At 31.8% G+C, this 19797-nt stretch overlaps 1 protein-coding gene across 1 annotated transcript in view; it reads right to left on the bottom strand.

The window, feature by feature from the left end:
- LOC111044867 overlaps positions 1-15583 on the bottom strand; it is a 43416-nt gene extending 27833 nt beyond the window's left edge. The window contains exons 1-2 of the mRNA XM_039435074.1: positions 15308-15583; positions 7286-7334 (exon numbers count right to left, since the gene is read on the bottom strand). Of these exons, the coding sequence (XP_039291008.1) occupies positions 7286-7304 (19 nt within the window). The 5' untranslated portion in view covers positions 7305-7334; positions 15308-15583. The remainder of the gene's footprint in view (positions 1-7285; positions 7335-15307) is intronic.
- Between the last annotated feature and the right edge of the window lie 4214 nt (positions 15584-19797).

Raw genomic sequence — 19797 nt, 5'->3', positions numbered from 1 at the left:
ATCTGAAAAACTATTGAGTACTGAGCTGAACTGGCTAAATTTATTTTGTTTAAAAAATACAACTTGGCTAAGTTATTCAAATCTAGATTGTCCAATTTCTTGATACTGCATTTTATAATTTCATAACGAACAGCCAAGATATTATGAATTGACAAAATTATCTACTCTCCTATGAGAATTTACTGGATCTCTGTATCAACTTCATAATAGATGAGTCGGATAAATGTCAATACTGTAACATCAAATTCGAGAAGACGAAGTGCAGACTGCAGACTAAACTTCGGGACATGCTGTCAACCAACATTTCTTCTGAAATGAGCAACTCTCCACGAAAAGTCCAGCAGTAGGCCTATAGTTGGTGAGCTGGTGGATTGTTTTTGACAACACTCCAGCTAATTTGAACTTTGAAATTAATGTTCTCAACGTTATATAGAACCACGGAATAAGGAAACCAGCAGTGTTCTTTACTCCGTGATAGAACTCTCATCTACTTGAAGCATGTCACGTTCAATTCATCATTAATGTAACGAAAAAAATAATCATATTCCTCTTGCAATCTATTAATATTTCAAAGTTAATAATTATTTTACAGTTTCAAGTGATTAGTGAGTGTTATTTTATTATTCAATTTGGTTTGTGAACAATCTAAATTCGAACTTTTCTGTTTTCAAATGTTTGGACTGAAAATTGGACCTGAATTAAAGTGTATGGAACATAACCTAGGTACCTTTTGGACTATTTATAGTGTATAAATAAAAATTCAGCGAAGAAACAGTTTTGGGCTGTGCCTGTTAGTCCTTCCCCAATCATTTTAAAGAATTGTGTTCTGTTTATCAATGAATAAATATAAATGAATAGACTTAAAACGTTGTCAAAAATCCACTTTAATTAAATAAAAATTAATATTTTACAGGGGCATGCTTTCGTGTGTGCTCATACATGCTCCTGTAAAATATTAATTTTTATTCAATTAAAGTGGATTTTTGACAACGTTTTAAGTCTATTCAATTATGGAAAAGTTCCACAACATCAACATTCACGCTACAAACTTAATTAAATAAATATAAACTATGCTTTTATGCTTCTAAGCTTTTGTACTCCGGAGCGAGGCTCGGTGCCCCAATATTTAATATTATTTGAATGATGATATTGATATTTGTATTATATTATGTAAACTTATGCTATACTTCATTTTCAAAGCACTATTTTTATAATAAAATACAGTACAGTAGGTCTACTTCAATTTTATAATTACTTCCTATCAGAACTGAAGGGATGATAAGAATTGAACCACAATATTATAACTTCTTCTACTGCTGAGTATAAGAAAAAGATAATAAAACTCATTAGTTCCTATCAGAACCTGAAGGAATAAAAGGAAATGAAATTGTAACCCATGCTGAATATTCAGAAAGATTATTTATTTTCGGAAATCTCATTTCCACTAAATTGACAATCATTGTAGGCCTACAGTAACTATACCCTACTATAATGAGAAATTGATAATGTGGCTTGTATATGATCCTATCATATCCTTCAGTAGCTGTCCTATTTTTCAATACTAATATTTATAACATTAGTGACCTCCAAATTTCCAACAATGATCACTTATCAAGTTGTGGAGAAAATAAACTTCTTATCAGCAGAAAGAGACAACATTGTTGATCGAAACTTATTTTCAAAACTTGTGAAATGGTTAGCGATAAAAAACACGCGTGATTCATACTTCCTCGTCGGACAGTTCTTGGTATCTCCATGCGTCATCAAAAGCCGCCCAAATATTCTAACTTTGAGTTTAATTCAAACTGTGAATTCACTTCCTAATGAATAAAATCACTTCTTCCCATTTAACCAATGCCATATAATGAGCAATTTAGTATAGAAGTTTTCTCTGCCAATGCTAAAAGTTCGATCAGAGAAAACTTCTATAGCCTACTAGATTGTTAATTCCATGGTTCGATGTAAAACTCACTAAAAGCCGCCAACAAATTATAATATTCTAATGAGAGATTCATGTCAGTCAGCATTCCTCACATGAATAACATTAAAGCTCCTCATTTAACGAATACTGAAAGTTTTGAGTGAATCTCAGTATGATGTGTGGCAGAACACAATGACGTAATCGCATGAGAGCCCACATTCAAATGTACAGAAATCAATAGACCAGCACCCACCAACACATCAAACGCGAGCCGTTAAAACAATAGTCCAGCATTTGCATAACTTGCACATCCATGGTACCGGCATTTCTATTTGGAGCAGAGTCCGGATTTGCAATCATCAACTTCACTCTCAACTAAGCATGCAGTTGAGCGCTGAATTAAGTTAAGCGCTCCAACACATAACCTTGGCCACCATAATAAAAACGGTGGCTTTAATTTATCGTCTAACCTCACCTGCCCTTGACTACAACATTCTGGTTTCTATAGTGAAGCATTGCCAGCATTAATCAAATGGATAGTATTGATGTTATTTGTGAGAAATACTGATAGTTTAAAGTGTATATATATATTGGCAGTGTACAGATCACCTTCCTACGCCAGCATAACAGAGTTTTTAGAGGACTTTGAAACAGTGCTTGGTAGACTGAGAGGTCAACTTATTATTTGCGCAGGAGACTTCAACATTAATACGCTACAGCCACATCAGCATTATCAACTTGATGATTATTACGACTTATTGAGTGAACACGGTTTGAAGAACTGCATTAAAAAGGCTACCAGAGTAACAGCGGGAACGTCTTCTTGTTTGGATCATATGTTGACCAACTGTAAAAGTAAAATCCATCCAATCGTGTATCACTCGAGTATCACAGACCACTTCATTACAATTCTTGGACTGGAAGAACATCAGTTAGACAGAACAAATGGGGATGAACAGAGCTCAACTAACTGTCAACTCTCAACTAACTGTAAATCTGTCAACTTGAACGGCTTGAGGAGAGGACTGCGAGTGGAACAATGGACGGAGGTTTTTGAGTCAAATAACACAGACTCAGCTTACGAAAAGTTCCTAGAAATTCTACAAAAACATATGGAGAGCAATACACATCATTACAGACAAAAGAAGAGGATCAAGAGCATAAAACCATGGATAACACGAGGACTTATCTCAGCTATAAGAACAAGGGATTCTCTAAATAGAAGAAGGAAGCTGGACCCAGAGAACGGAGAACTCGCTAACTACTACCGAAGATACAGAAATACACTGACGTCACTCATCCAAACTACAAAAGAAAATTATTTCAAGATGCAACTAAATGAAGCAAACAATGATGTAAGGAAGACATGGAAAATAATCAAGGATGCTACAGATTCAGAACAGAAAAAGGATATACAACTGAATGCTTTGAAAATTAATGGTGACATAGTCACACTGAAAGATAATCCTAGAGAACTATTGAGTCATGTAAATAATTTCTTTGTTAATATTGGAGAGAGTATGGCTAACAAAATATCTGAGAGTCTGAATAAAAATATTAACGAAATTATAGCAGATAATGTACCAGAATTGCATGTACAGAGTAATATGTTTCTTTTCCCCATAGATGAAAAGGAAATAATAAACACAATTGATTCTTTACACATCAATAGTGCACCAGGCCTAGATGGATTAGATAACAGGACCTTGAAAGGAATAAAAGATTTAATTTCTAAGCCTTTAACTCATATTTTTAATCTGAGCTTGTTATATGGTATTTTTCCAAGAGCAATGAAGCAAATCTGTGTCAGACCTATACATAAAGCAGGCGATAAACTAATTATTAGTAATTATAGACCTATTTCACTGATTAGCAATGTATCAAAAATTTTAGAAAAACTAGTTAAATCAAGATTAATAAGCTTTTTAGAAATTAATAATATTCTTTCTCCTAACCAATTTGGCTTCCGCAAAGGTATAAGTACAGAATTAGCTGTACTAGAATTATCAAAATTTGTAACTAGAATTTAGAGGAAAAGAATAAATGTCTAGCAGTATTTTTAGATTTAGCAAAGGCCTTCGACTCTGTTTCCCATGACTTATTAATAAAAAGCTTGAGGCAATAGGTATAAGAGGAGTGCCACTTGAATGGTTCAGATCCTACCTCAGCAATCGACAGCAAAAAACAAAGGTTGAGAACCATATGAGTGCAGAGGGCTCCATGAAGTTTGGAATACCTCAAGGAACAGTTTTAGGACCAATTTTGTATTCGATCTTTGCAAATGAGTTGTGCTCCATTCAAATTCAAGGTAGAGTTATAGCCTTTGCTGACGATACAGCACTCCTTTTTCAAGGAAAAAACTGGGAAGAAGTGTTCCAAACAGCAGAGATAGAACTCACAAAAATCACTAGTTGGTTAAGAAATAACTTATTGTCATTGAATTCAGAAAAAACAAAATTTTTAGCTTTTTCTTTAACAAATAGCACAAAACCACACATGACAACAATGAAGCTCCATAATTGTGATAGAAATTGTAACAATAATTGTAATTGCCCACTAATAGAACGCTCTGACAATATAAAGTATTTAGGAATAATAGTAGATGATTCATTGAAATGGAACAAACACATAACATATACAACTGCCAAAATAAGGAAGCTTATATACAAATTCTATCAATTAAGGCGTATCATAGACAAAGAAATGTTAAAAACTGTATACTTAACATTAGTTGAATCTCTTTTAAGGTACGGTCTGTTAGTTTGGGGTGCAGCTAACTTCAGTTTTATAGATCCATTATTTAAAACTCAAAAACGCATTTTGAAAATAATGGGAAACAGGGAAATCCAGTTTTCAACTGTAGAATTATTTATAGAAAATAGAGTACTCAGCGTTAGGCAATTGTATATATTGTTGTTATTAGGGTATATGAAAAAACATCAAAATAGGAACCATATCATAAATCATAGCCATAATACTAGAATAAGAGAACGTTACAATCAAGAAGTACCAAGAATGAATACAGCGTTTGGGCAAAGATCACTAGGATATTTAGGGCCTACAATATCTAATAGAATACCATTAGAAATCAAAGGAGAGGAAAATTTCAATAGGTTCAAAAGAAAAATTAGACATTGGTTATTCAGTATTGGGATACAAAGTAGTGAGGAACTAATAGTAAGTAGGATTTAGATTTAAGCAGTATTCTTTTTAAATAAGGTAATTTATATGTAGAAAATAGTACCTCGGTTTAGTATCTTTGTACTAGGTGATGCTTAGGGTAATAGATATAGTTTTAGATTTTTGGAATTTTTGTATTAATTCTTCCAATGGATATCAATAAAAGCATACATAGATAAGCATAAGGTATATTTATATATTTATATTTAATACTATATTTAATATTCATATTTACATATTTATATTTAAATCTATATTTCTTGTCTCTGATAAAAGTAACTAGGCTTCTGTCCCATGAAAAGTATTGACTACATTGTTAGAATGACTTTGTTTCTTCGTTTCTCAGTTGTTTTTTAACTACTTGATGTTTAATGTTTCATTAAACGTGAAGTTTGTCGTTCAAATGTCTTTAAAAAAATTATGACAGTCAGGGAAGCTACAATTTGCATCGGAAAACTTTTCAACTGTGGGAAACTTTTTCCAAGTTAAAGAGAAATTTCCATAGATTCATTCTTCCACACAAGTTATAGCTCCACATCGATATACAAATGACAAGTAACAAATCTGCAGGAAGAATTAGCTGCATGGTCTTTCCTATTAGTTTCTTGTACTTCATGTTTGATATCTCAGGTAGAACAAATTTTACAGTGAAAAATTACAATGTTTAATAATTGAAATGCACTAAAACGTTATTTGGTCTTCTATGGTGAAAGTGATTTTTCAGTATTAGTCACGAGTAATTGAATTTCAGAAAAATATAATTTAAACTCAATTTCTATAGTACAATTTCTCATTTCGGAAAATCCCTGATGAAGTTTGAACTCATATTTGCCAGAGTTCAGCTGTGAACACTAAACACTGACCAGTGATGAATGTGGTAATTTCTTATGATTGACTGAGCAGTTAACAAAGAGAATCGTAAACATTCAGAACACATTTGAGATACGCTACGTAAACACAAGCTATGGAAATCTATTTTAGAGCCCGCTATTGCCTTTCCAGCCGTTCAACAAAGTTTATGAAAACGTCTTCACAAAGAAAGAATGAAATTCATTAAGTTATCATTGGAGAAAGTCGGAACAGTTGGTTCCAAATGCTATACTGAAATTCACTTCAGACTGTCAGCATTTCATATAAATAACATTAACGCTTCAGTTGGAAGTGAATCTCACTATACACTGTATAGCTACTGGATTCAATTCTGGTGTGTTTTGGTTTTCATTTCCAGCGTCTAATTCTGACTTGCCTCGCCACTTGAAACAGGAAACAATTAGATATTTTTGACTAGTCTAGTCGAGATGCACATGCCAGATCAAAATAAATTTCCGACTGATGTAGTTTTATTTCGGTTTACAAGTGCATCCGATTTAGAAAAAGATTGATCATTCCTTCATAAGAGTATCTTCCTTGGTAGAGGAGATATTCATCTGAGATAAATTATTGAATTGATCAATAGCAGTTCAATTCAAGTTTCACTTCATCCAGGATTTAATCTATGTTCGAATTTATTCATAAATGCTGTGTTAAATTACGAGTTAAAACTACCAGCTGATACAATTTTGTTTACACTTAAAGCTCACGGCCCTAAGAAAAAATTGATAAGACTTCCACAAGTGTCTTCCTTGGAAGAAGAGCTATTCATCTGAGATAAGCATTTGCATTAAGTGAAAATCAAATGTATTCAAGAACATAGAAAGACTTATAAAAATTGTTAAACTTTAATCAAGCTAGAAAAAATATTATTGTGGGATGATTCGAAGTTCCCGTGCAAATACTAAACGGTGGAGTTGTTCTGAAGCCTGAATGGAATTTTAAATCATGATAATTTTAAGTTCGTTTAAATTTTATTCCATCACACTGAAAAGGAAATTCTTTTTTGCTTTTTTCACTGATTTCAATCACACTGATTCAGTTGATACCGGAAAGTACTTTCATTTGACAAACCGGTCAGTGACATGAAAATCACTCCAAGTTTGATCTCCGATCAACAACAACAAATACCAAAAATGATTGGAAATTAATTTAGATTGACTTTTGTAAAACGTTGCTGAAGCATGATGAGTGTTTAGTGTATGTGATTTTGATGAGTATATTGATAATCTGTTAACATATTTTCAATTATTGAACTTAAACAACAAAATTATAAATTAAATTAGGTCTATATTAAATTATTGTTTTACTCACCTTTGGTTGTGTCCACCATGTTTAGAGGTAGAGCACTCGTGAACTTAATCTATAAAAGAAGAAATATATTACTAGAATTCAAACAAAAAAGTACAATTTAAACAGCCTAACTTATATAATAACGAAACAAATGTCCATATTTTTCTCTAATTTGACAATTTGAAAGCGTTAATCATCCTCACAGATACCAAAAGTAAACAATAAAAGTAAACGTAAACAATACGTGATTAAAATTGAAATTAAATTGAAATACATTGAATATTTTTTTTAGTAAGTTTAGAGATCAATGTGATTCGATAATTCAAACTTCGATGGGTTGAAAATGCACGGGACCTACTAGAAAGTAGGATGCAGAGTGATATGCTAATTACAGTTTAGTAGTTTCCAAGAGAAAATTGCATGCTCAGAAACTAATCAGTTCACGTGAGAAGTTGATTGACATTTTAGCAACAAATTTTCACAACGCAGGAAGAGGAAGTTGGTGATATTTAGAACACTTTGATCAGCAAAACTTGTTAAAAATCAATTAATTCACAAAAAAACAACTGCTGATTCATGTAGCCTACTGTGTGCAACTAGTGGACAAATAAAGATTTCGATTTATCCATTATTTTGAAAGAAACCGTTACCAATAATTGGATTTGTGGCGAGAAATTTAATTTATGTTGAGAACAATAATGGATTTTCATAACTAGGACAAGCAATTTATTTTCTCTTAAAACATGATGGAACGTTGAAGACTCCATTAATTTTTGTTTACCTTTATACGATATACTGTACTAACCTTTTACTTCATACTATAAAACTCATGCTATATTACAGTATTTTAATTAGTGTATTTCTTTTCTCTCAGTCATAAACTAGGACCAGCAATTTATTGATTTTGAAAACATTCTGGAGCTTTAGAGGAATCATTCATATTTTTTGTTTTCCTTCTAATGCTACACTACAATAACCCTCCATTTCATTTCATAGTACTCATATTATATGGAATTGGAGTTAGTAATATTCCTATTCTCTCATCATATTAATATAGATGGAATTTTAATTAGTATATTTCTATTCTCTCATTGTCATTGTACTAAATGTAGTAGAAATATAGTATCAATACTTCAATTCTAGATTACAGTAACTGAACGTTGATTTTTCACTCAATATCAAGGAAATGAATGTAACCTTGGAAAATCAAACTTTCAAGTAGACACCTATTGAACAGATTCAAGTTCAGTAGAGCTTGCTTCAAGACTCGAAACCAAATCATGCTCTCAAATTGCAAATGAACCGTTTCTTTACGTCTTAACAACCGCACGACAATTGACACCTTTGCGGTATCATCTGGAAACTGGGAATTGTTCCACAACAGCAACTTCCAGCTCAACATAGAAACAGTTCTTGCCAACAGAAATAAACGTTAAGAATCAATTCTTTCCAGATAAAAACATTGTCTCCAGCCAGACCGCTAGTTTATAAATGCAGACTAGAATAGAGTTCTCAAAGGTGAGAAGAAATGTCGTTTGATTTCAAGAAAATTCATTGTATATAAACTTAGTTGCTATAGCCTACCCTACCAAGTCTATATAAGGACACAGATCTAACGTTTACTTAGCCTATCTATGGACTATAAGGAGTAGCAATAGAGTGCGAATTAATTAAAAATTTAATGGAGTGCAAGAAGTAACAAATTGGACAAATGTGTAAAATTTATAAGGATGAACCTTCGAATCAAATCAATTTTACACATTGCATTACAATAAAAAATTATGTAAAATTACATAAATTAAATTACAAATAGAATACATTAATTTAAATATAAATTAAAATTAAACCGTAATTCAATTTTGTAGGGCCAGACAGATTCATTGAAATTCTAAGATTCCTTTTTATGACTCAAATAAAATGCTGATTATGATTCAAAATCAAAACTCATCATTGAAATGATCTGATTCATTTTTATGACTCAAATCAAATGCTGCCCTTAGCTTAATTATTCCTCACAATATACGCAGGTCAAACTGAACAAAATTAGAAGTACACATGAATATAAAACTGGACATCTGTGAATATTGAGGAGGGGGTTTCGGATCTGAAGCCTCCTGCACACAGGAACAATAGTGGCTTACACTGGTAGCCGCCAGTAGTGGCAAAACGCCATTAGACAGGGACATAAGCAACCAAGGATTGTATATAACTTTATACTATTCTTGATTAGCAACAGCATCCAAAGGGCAATGGACGGACTTTGGAAACTACAACTAATGAGTGGTGCAGTAGATGTCACTATTGTTCCTTTAGCTCCTTGCACATAAGGACAATTATTGTGGCGTCAACTAGATTTTGCTATTGGTAGCGGCTACTGAAATTCTGACTATTGTCCCTGTGAGAAGGGGTTCGGACACTGCTATATAAAGTCCCCGAGTGATGGCTTTGGCCATTGATGATATGATCACTATATTATTTGTGATTGAATGAATAAATAAATAGATTATGAAGGCATAAATAAATGATAGCGGCAACTAGTGGACGTTACTATTGTCACAGGAGGCTGAAGGAGTACTGTATTTAAAGGGCCTCACTGCTTGAATCGGACACTTTCAACAAGCATAAAACCTTTACTATATTGAGATTGAATTCAAACTGTCAACATTCCCTATAAATAACATGAATGCTTCCCATTCAACCAATGCTGACAGTTATAAAGTGAATCTCCCTACAAGGAACATTTGTGTTTGGAGTTACGGCCACCGATGATAACAATTATAGCCAGCCACGCTTGAGGCACTTTCACTGCACTGACGGTTGACGGTTCACGGACGCAACGGTACCGATTAACACCATCATGCACTTGAATGGTGCAATAAACGTTACAACCGGTTTTGGCGCGCAAATAACAAAATAGACTTGACGTCATGATGTCTGACACGTCATTCTAACATGATGTCATGGCTGGGGACGGAGACTTTGCTATGATGAAAACATAAGGTACAGTTGGTTAAAAGTTGAATGTTTCCTAAATTTAAAATACTGTACGGTATGACTAAGTACCGTATCTATGAATCATGATTCTTTCCAATGAAATACATAGCTATCTATCGAATTCCAATAACCGATATATCTAATGTGATAAATCTTAGGTATAATTATTGCTAAATACAAGAAATATTTTTACAATATTTGTAAAAATATACATTATAATACAATAGTTTTTGGCGTGACTGGAAAAAGTAGCCTTGAGCTCCAGTCACGAGTTTTAAAAATAAGAAACACAAAATATGAATCAATTCTGTTGATGGATGATAATCTATGGATATTGGATTTTATCAATAATCCAAGTATTTGATAAACACGATACAAGATATGTAAACAATACCGAATATGTAAGCTAGAAGAGAGAACCTTCACCAAATATGTAAGCTGGGTGTACGAAAATGATAACAAAAATGGAATAATTATAAGTCCACAGAAAAATAATATAATTGTCGAGATTTAATAATTTTTACACAATAATTAATATTGCCAAAATTGGTGATTTAGCCAACTCAATTTTTCAATTTTAAAATAATAGTTTTGTTTTACCCACGATTTTTGTTATTTTATCCTTGATAAATCATAAAGATTATATTTAGAAATAAGTTGAATATTTTTAAACTATGGTGATTGAGTATAGATGAATCCTTCTAACAGATCCTTTCTAACAGAATAAGCTATACATTACTGTATTGTCAATCTTATTCTATTTACCAAGAAGTCTAATGTGATAAAGAGTTTTTTAATCAAAATTATCATAATGTATCTTTTCATAATCACTCAATTGAATAATTTCAATAAAATTGAAATAGTACAAAGAGTATCTTTAGTTTTTCTCTCCCGGTCAGTTATCTCTTGTAAGAATAATAGATGAAAAAAATTCAAAAAATTCTATCATATTTATGCAGAATAAAATAAATTGGCAATCAAATAGTACACACAATACGCCCATACCTTATCTACAAGTAAAGTTATTGCAATAATATTTAGTAATAATTTTAAAAAATTATAAAGGTACTGTATTAATATTTTAATAGTAAAAAATGACTGAGCTCATCTATGATCAGACAAATGGAAAATGCAACACACAATATTTTAACAAGTTTAATAAATTTACTTGAAAACTGCCGGTACAAAATATAACAATACACCGGTACAAAACTTCATAGAACAAGCTAAATTTCCACTCAATCTAGAATTTAGCACGGTCTCAACAAAAGCTTTTAGTCACGAAACAAAAATAGTCATAATTCCTAATTTTGTAACATCCGCTCCACATTTTGAAACAGTTACAAGTGTAACGTTTTGCGAGAACAAAGTTTGAATATTAAGTTTGATACAATGATACCAGCGCACTAGAACTTGACACCCACAACTGAAGTGCATAGCTGCAGTTTAAAATGCAATGCAAATTTAAATCAAGTGCAGCCGTATGCGTTGAGGCAGACAAGTGAACAATGGGTTGATGCATGCCAAAGCTAACAAGCGGATCAAGTATGAATAGCGAGACAACTTCGCTAAGCGAAGCTATGAGACAACTTGAAAAGGAGTTGATGTTAGGAGGAGATTAATTTGTGGGCTGTTTGATGAAAGCTCAAACGTCCCATTGAACTACATTCAGGATGTTCACCTTCAAATTATTATTCACAACATCATAAGTTCAATAACAGCTTCAATGAGAATTTATTGCAATAAGTTTTTTCTGCTCAAGTGACTTCATGGCTTCACAAATAAATTTCAATTCCAAATAGGCCTGTAGGTCTGATAGATTGCTTAAATAGTTATTTGATTGGAAAAGTATTATTTTAGTGATTTTTCTTTATACCTAACAAAATAATATCGGAAGATTTATCAAGTTCAGCTTCAGATAAGTGCTGAAATAAGTTTTTTCAAGGATATGATCATGATAAACAATTGAAGAAAATCTTCTTAAAATGTATGAATTTAGGGCTACATTCTTGTATTTATAAAATAGAATTATAGTACCCTTTGAAATTAATAAAATAACAGAATAAGAATACAAACTAAGACTACTAGTTTCGGTGACCACACCAACGTCAGGTTATAAAATAAATTTCAAATAAATGTTTACTCTAGTAGTTATAATTTGTATTCTTACTCTATTATTTTATTAATTTCAAAGGGTACTATAATTCTATTTTATAGATTGAAGAATAATTTCATTTCAGCTTAATTAGCCTTAAATTGATTAAGTTATAGTTGGGTTGAATAATCAAATATTTCTGAAATTGTAATTATTGTATTATCATAGAGAGCCAGAGTAGAAAAGTAATGTCGGAACATCTCATATTTTTAATTTTCTAGTAAGTGTGATACAATGGATAAGTACAGTAGAATTGTATTATATGAACATAACATAAATTTAATACACTCATACAAAAATAATAGGCTATGTAGAAATATTTTAAGGGCATAATCGATTGGATACAAATATATCAACTGAATAAATATGAACTAGATAGCATCAATTTCTTTTCATATGTAGATTTGAATTAGTATTTCAATTGCAGTAAATATCAATTCAAATGGATAACATTTGAACAATGGTGTCCAATTTTACTGTTTATGGAGATGACTAGATAATATCAGCTTTGACAAATGTAATAAACAGCCTTACAAAAACGATCAACAGTTTTCCCATTGGTGAGAACTAGAGTGGACCTATTTTATTGTGATGAAAATCTGGCTACTGTACTACGTAAACACCAGTACGGCAATACCAGAGGCATTTAATTGAACTGGAGCAGCGGAGGGAAGCATGCTTTCACTTCCATTTATTACGCCATAAACTCTGTTCTATAGAGATTATTACGTCATATCGATGAAAAGCCGAAAATAATGGACACTATGAACCAACAGAATGGGACTGCGAAGAAATAAATGTTCGGGAAAATAGGACAGCCTCCTACTCAATTGCGACTGAATGGAAAACTGGCCTTTCCCATTTGTCCAATTCTGTGACGTCTTTGTTTATTTGGTGACAGTTCTTTTAAAATAATTCAGGATTTTGAAACGTGCAATATTTTGAATGAATTTAGTTTTTGATCTATGACAGATGGGTTTCTTTCGAGAACAAGATCGTGATTGCTCTAAGAACAACCTTGAAATGTTTCACAGAATAGAGAATGATGAATGGAGTGAAAAATGCAAAGTTGGACATACACTGGGAAATATATTACTAGGAAAAGGGTGTGGTGAGTCATGAATAATAGAAATGAGGAATTATTCATAAAAATGAAAGATAAACAAGAGAGGCAGAGTCCTTGAATTTTGAAAGAAAATACTAATGTATTGGGAGGATAGAGCTACAACTGTGCCTTGAGTTTATGAGCTGAGAAATTAAGTCCAATTAATAACTTTTACTGCCGGTTGCATAAAAGCAGTCTCTTCTGAAAGGCCTTCTCTGATTGGTTCTCGTGAAATTAATCACGGTTAAAATTAAATCGGCTTTTGCTTAAAGTTTCATAGATATTCATAATAAATTCAAAATTCTAAGATATCATCACATGTGGCTCGAGCAAAAGTGACTAGATGTATTTAAAAAATGTAGAGTAAATATAGATGTGATATAATATGGATTTATAGTAGTACAAAATGTGCAATATGTGACAGCATCAACTATAATTTCAGTACTGTAATATAAAAATAAAGATGAAAATATACTAAGAAGCAGAAGAGAATCTCAAGTGTTCTACATTTCAGATGAAACCATGGTGACGCAGACTCAAGTATTTTGAAACGACTTCTTTCCTTGGCCTCCATAATGAGCCGAACAAAAACCACATTATGCTTCAGTGTAAAAAACTAGAAGTTTTTGCATATTTAAAGCATCTACTTGAGCTTTGATGAGTCAGAGATGCTTTAGCGCCAAGGAAACCCCCAACTAAATGACGTTCTTTTCATTGACGCAAGCTATTCGCACTGCTCAAAAAATGAAAACACTGCGGCTATAATAAATGTTTAATGAAATTTGGTAGGTGCAATCAAATATTGATATGAAACACATTCTTTGGTCAATTCCAATAGATAGAAGAAGCACTGATAACATAATTTAGCTACAATCAAAATGAATATGACATTGTAATTATAAATACTAATCAAACTTCAAACAGTATTAGGCAAAATCAAAATTTCCGAAATAGTAAACTATCCACACATGCTATAAGCGTATCTCTTCACAAAATCGATATTATAATAGAGGGAAATATTGGTACTGTATTTATAATCACTAATTCAAAAATATACAAATGATAGTCCAATTCATGTGAATGCTACTTCGTTACCTAAGCCTGATAATGGAATAGTATTCTATATTACCCAACTGAAAATGATACATACAATTTATATATAATATTTATGAGTTTGGTAATACTGTATCAATATTCCAATTAGGATATAAGAATAATAGTTAGATTTTATAATAGATCTTATAGAGAATAGAATATTATATCTTTTAACTATTATTCTTAACTATTCCAATAATTGCAACTGAATTGCTCATTATTATTTGGTTAGTCAACAGTTAAATTTGTTTCTTCAGTCAAGATGTGTTATAAATTATAAAGCTATTGCAATTCGACATAAGTTATTATTTCTACCCTTAAGATTGTTATTGCAAATTTTTATTTCCGTAATTGTTATTTTGGGATAGATGCATAATTAACTCCAATATTTTGAAAATTAATACTTTCTGAATTTATGACGAATAGGTATAATTGGAGATGATGCACTGTAAATCTTTTATAAATTAAAAAAATATCTGTTATTGATTCAGAATAGAATATTGTACTTTAATCTAGGAATTATTGTCGATTCACAATGTAACACGTACACATTCAATGTGAAATTGTAGTGTCGATAAAGATGACGCTTTCGAAGAAAATGAGTGGATATATCCATGACAAAACCAAAGTATATAAGTGGACTGATAAGAGCCCACAAGTTCCAAATGCACATATGCAAACGAATAAACCTTACCTTAAAATTCACGTGATAATAATGAGGAGTGCTGGTATATTTGAAGTAATAATAACTCAAGATGATAAGAATGAAAATAGTATTCACATTTCAAAAATGTAATAATTACTTCCGAAAAAGTTACAAATTGTCACTAGTTACAAACAACTGATAACGTAGTTCACGAAAGCGCACTGTACTGTTCACTGTACGAAGTCACAACACTGACTGACTGAGAGCTGAGAGACTGGGAAGAGTGTTTACTTGTTCAGCGTCGGCGGTGACTCGGTGACTGATAGCTCGAAACTCCACACAAAAGTCAGGGGCAGCTGGAGAAAGGAGGGGGGGGGGCGCTAAATAGACCTGTCATTAGCAACGATGAGGCCAGGGAGCGTTTTTCATAAGTCATCAATCATTCATGATATCTGGCATTTATCAATGAAAAATAGTAAAATAGAACAGTGATCTTATTCCGCGTCCATCTATTTTTTGTTGAGCTAGTACTACTGTAATATTACACTGTGGTTAGTTCAAGCACAAATGGAAGAACGTAGTCTTTCTTCTTATGTGGTTCAAGAAATAAGATGATGGGAGATTATCATGAAATAGTTTAGGCCTGAATAAAAATAGTAAAATACAATATTGTACAGTAGTTCGATGGAGCTTGGATTAAAAATTGAATAACAGCTTAATATGTTAATATAATGAGACACAGTAGATAAGTACAATTAAAAAAAATAATCTAATGATCAGCTATTAATAAATGACTTTGTGAAACCCTAGATCTACTGCTACTATTTTTACACTTCTATGGAATAAGATAAATCTCTAAATTCAATGTAGCCTAAATTCAACGCCAAATATATATTAACATACACATGCAATTGATTAGACAGGGGTACAGGGGGGTTTAGACACAGACTGTGTCCTTGAAATTCTTTGGGGTGAGGGTGAGGGGGCTTAAAATCAAATCTTGAGGGGAGTTCCAAAAAAGATAAGCAGTGATTAAAATGACTAACGACCTTTTTTAGGGTAGTTAATTTATGGGAGGTGAATTTTTTATGAATTTAGGTGAGCTTCTTCACCCATCTATTAGACGAAATAAGTGTTGGATATAATCTGGATACAGTGTGGAAGTCACTGAATAAGTTGAGAACTCAGATGCTAGTGCCCAGATGCTAGACGAACATACTTCCTGAAATGGAAAATACTCCCTGGTAGGGATACTCTATGCAAATGTGCAGATATCCAGGTTCTGCCATCCAGAACATAGTGACTTTCGGGTTGCTCCAAGAAACATGTACTCTGAGGACTTAGCACAAAATAAGGAAAGACTCCGTTGTACTTCACTCCGTGATATATTAGCTAATGAAAAAGCCGAAATAGCTGCTGATGACTGGAAATCCAATATATAGATATGTGTTAAATAATTATAGCCTATTACATAGTCCTATGTAGACACAAAAACGAATGAATGGATTAGATATTAAATTTATAGACCGAGTTGAATTATTTTGCATGTGGAGTAATTTTTCAACAAAATATTTTGTAGGCTATAGGTGAATTTTATAGCTATAAAGGAATGTTCAACTCCTAAAAATTGCCCTCTTTCAATTTACGGCACTGTATGTTACAAATTATCTTTGTAGAACCGTAATGTAATTACTATTAATTAATTTGGATGGTCCTTCTACTCTAAATATATTGGTTAGAATAATAATTTATTGCGGATCCTTTTTGGGATTTTTGACATTTTATGAAAAACAAAAATTATTAGCCCAAAAAATGTTTTTTGTTTATTCATAGTTAACCCTAAACTAGATAACTGGCAACCTAGCAAGTAGACTACTGTACCAAGGTAATTCAATGAATAAAACAACAAGATGAAGATAAATTTACATTCACATTTGATAATTCTGTGTTAAAAATGATTTGGGGGCACTTTAGTTTATGGGCCGCGGAATCTAGCAGTGAGACCTACATAGATCGATAGAGGAGGTCAGTAATAGGCCACTGCAAAAATAAGATTAAAAAAAGGCTTTACTCATTAAGGTGGCCTAATGAGCCGGCCTAATATCCTACTTTAATAATCTAGTCTGATAACGATGATGATAAAAAATACAATAATACCAGTTCAGAGTAAATAATAAAAAAAAATTGGCGACATAATAATATGGGTCTCTGTACAGTACAAAAAGGGTTATTAATGTAACCTGGATGACACTTCGTCATTTTCTATTTATATTTCGAATTTTCATCGAAATCAAATTGAGATAACTTAATTAGCCTATAGAAATATTTTTTAGTTAAAAAATAGTTTTTTAGAACCAATTAAAATAATATATACTGGAATACTGGAGCAGGCGTATTTTAATAGGTACTGGAATTTTGGATATTATTTAGGCATAAATATACTTCCTTATATATGATCATAAGAATAGATTGCTTTTTTAATTTTATGAATTAAATTGATAAATAGAAGGCCAACGTAAAGTCATTATACTTTATAAAATAAATTGAGAAGGCCTACACAGTACAGGTAGCTATTTGATATTGACTGAAATCAAAATATTCTAAGTCCTTACACATTAAATCAACCCCTAAAAGAACTTTTAGAAGCTCAAAAAAATTTCTTTAGATGTAAAGAAAATACACTGAATTTGTTTTCTAGTGGAAATTTAGTAGAAAATTTAATACCCAATTTAAAATTTAGTATAAAAATATTAAGACATAAAACACACAAGACGCTTTTATTTTATCAACACAGCCAAACTAAGCTTAATAACTTATTTTGATTCTAATGTTTATGTTATTATCAATTTAATCGATGAATAAATCATCTTGATTTACTCAAAAATAAATGGAGGATATAGTAAGTTTGAGCATAAATTTCAATTGATTGTAATTTAAAATTTAATAAAACAAACATATCTGTTATCAATAAAAAATTATAATCGTTCATAACCTAAATCAGTATTAATAGTTTTGCTCACCTCAGAATGCAGAAAAATATTTACAAGTTATCCCAAGCAATTGCAAATAATTAAGAATTAATAGATTCAACTAATACGTTTGTAAAATTCAAGATTAAAGAGCATATTGAATTAATATTATTTACACAATAAAATACTGACAACAACACACGCCATCTCACAACTTGAAATTGAAAAGCCAACTGAAAATATTGATCGGCGGGCGGCAAACTCATGTTCATGGGTGTCGCCATTTGCAATTGGTAACCAGCTGTGCATGAAAGCGGGAGTTTTAAAATTTAACACAAGTTGGCTGATATGATTGATTTTAAACTTTTTTAACACTTCTATCAATATTTTATTTTTTACAACCTATTGTGATGAGGAAAATTATTATCTCTGTATATTTTCCTGTAATGTGATTACAGGCCCTTATAGTGTAGTGGATTCTCATATAATATAAATTATTATAACTAGTAGCTCTGTGAACAGTATAACTCGCGCAGTAATAAACTGCAGCCTCCTCTTATACTGTCCATCAGAGTAAATCCTGTCTGTATGTCGTGTCGGCGAGATATCGTTGTGAAAACGGCTAATGGCTGTTGGGGTTGGTCTATCAAAAATGCTAACATCAAAAGCTAATCTCCTTCAAGACATACTTGGGACAGCCCAAGTTCAAAGCAGAGAAAGTTCGAGAGACAATACCACAGAATACCTATTCTGTGACAATACTATGTTATTTTAGTTACGGTATTTATTGCATGCGTTATTGCACGAAATCAATAGTTTATTTATTTATTCACAATGGAGACAACGGGTTTCCCCAAATATATGTATCCTCAACAATAAAAATTGTACGGATACAAGTGAGAAAAGAAAAATAATACGAACTTATGCGATAATAATACAAACAACAAAAATACCACCTAGGCCTAATTCAAAAAATAATGACAAATACAAAGATTTCAAATACTTAAAAAAAGTAAAAATAAAACAAATTGAGAATATTCAAAACTTATAAAAATTAAAGAATATAATAACAAATAATGAGCAAAAATCTTATCAATGTAATAAATAACATCTATAACTGAACGACGTCCCAAACCATATGCACATCCACACTGATACACCAACTATTTATTTGATCAGATCATGCTTACACAAGATTTAATTATCATTTATAACACTTTCCGGAATTTAGCGCAAGAAAACCAGAAGACATCTAGGCGCCCAGACAAGCTGTTTTAAGTTCTTTGCATCCTATTTAATAGTGCATAAAAATTGCATTCAATTATGCATGCAATGAGGCATGCAATTTATAGTCTACATAGCTGCTGATTTTTTAGCAAGTTACATTGAGATATTGAATCGCATGCGTCATGGCATGCTATTTATAATCCACTCGACAGCTGATTTATAATGAATAATTCTATAGTCTGATTTTTACTCCAATATTGGCATATGAAGGAGGCTCCTTTTTCCTTTTATATTATCCTTGAAATGCAAAATTTCCAAAAACCTTGTATATAAGTCGACGCG

This window comes from Nilaparvata lugens, chromosome 8 (assembly GCF_014356525.2).
Source record: "Nilaparvata lugens isolate BPH chromosome 8, ASM1435652v1, whole genome shotgun sequence".
Lineage (NCBI taxonomy): Eukaryota > Metazoa > Arthropoda > Insecta > Hemiptera > Delphacidae > Nilaparvata > Nilaparvata lugens.
Note: the sequence above shows the minus strand (reverse complement) of the source record. Positions and strands in the feature narration are given on the sequence as shown.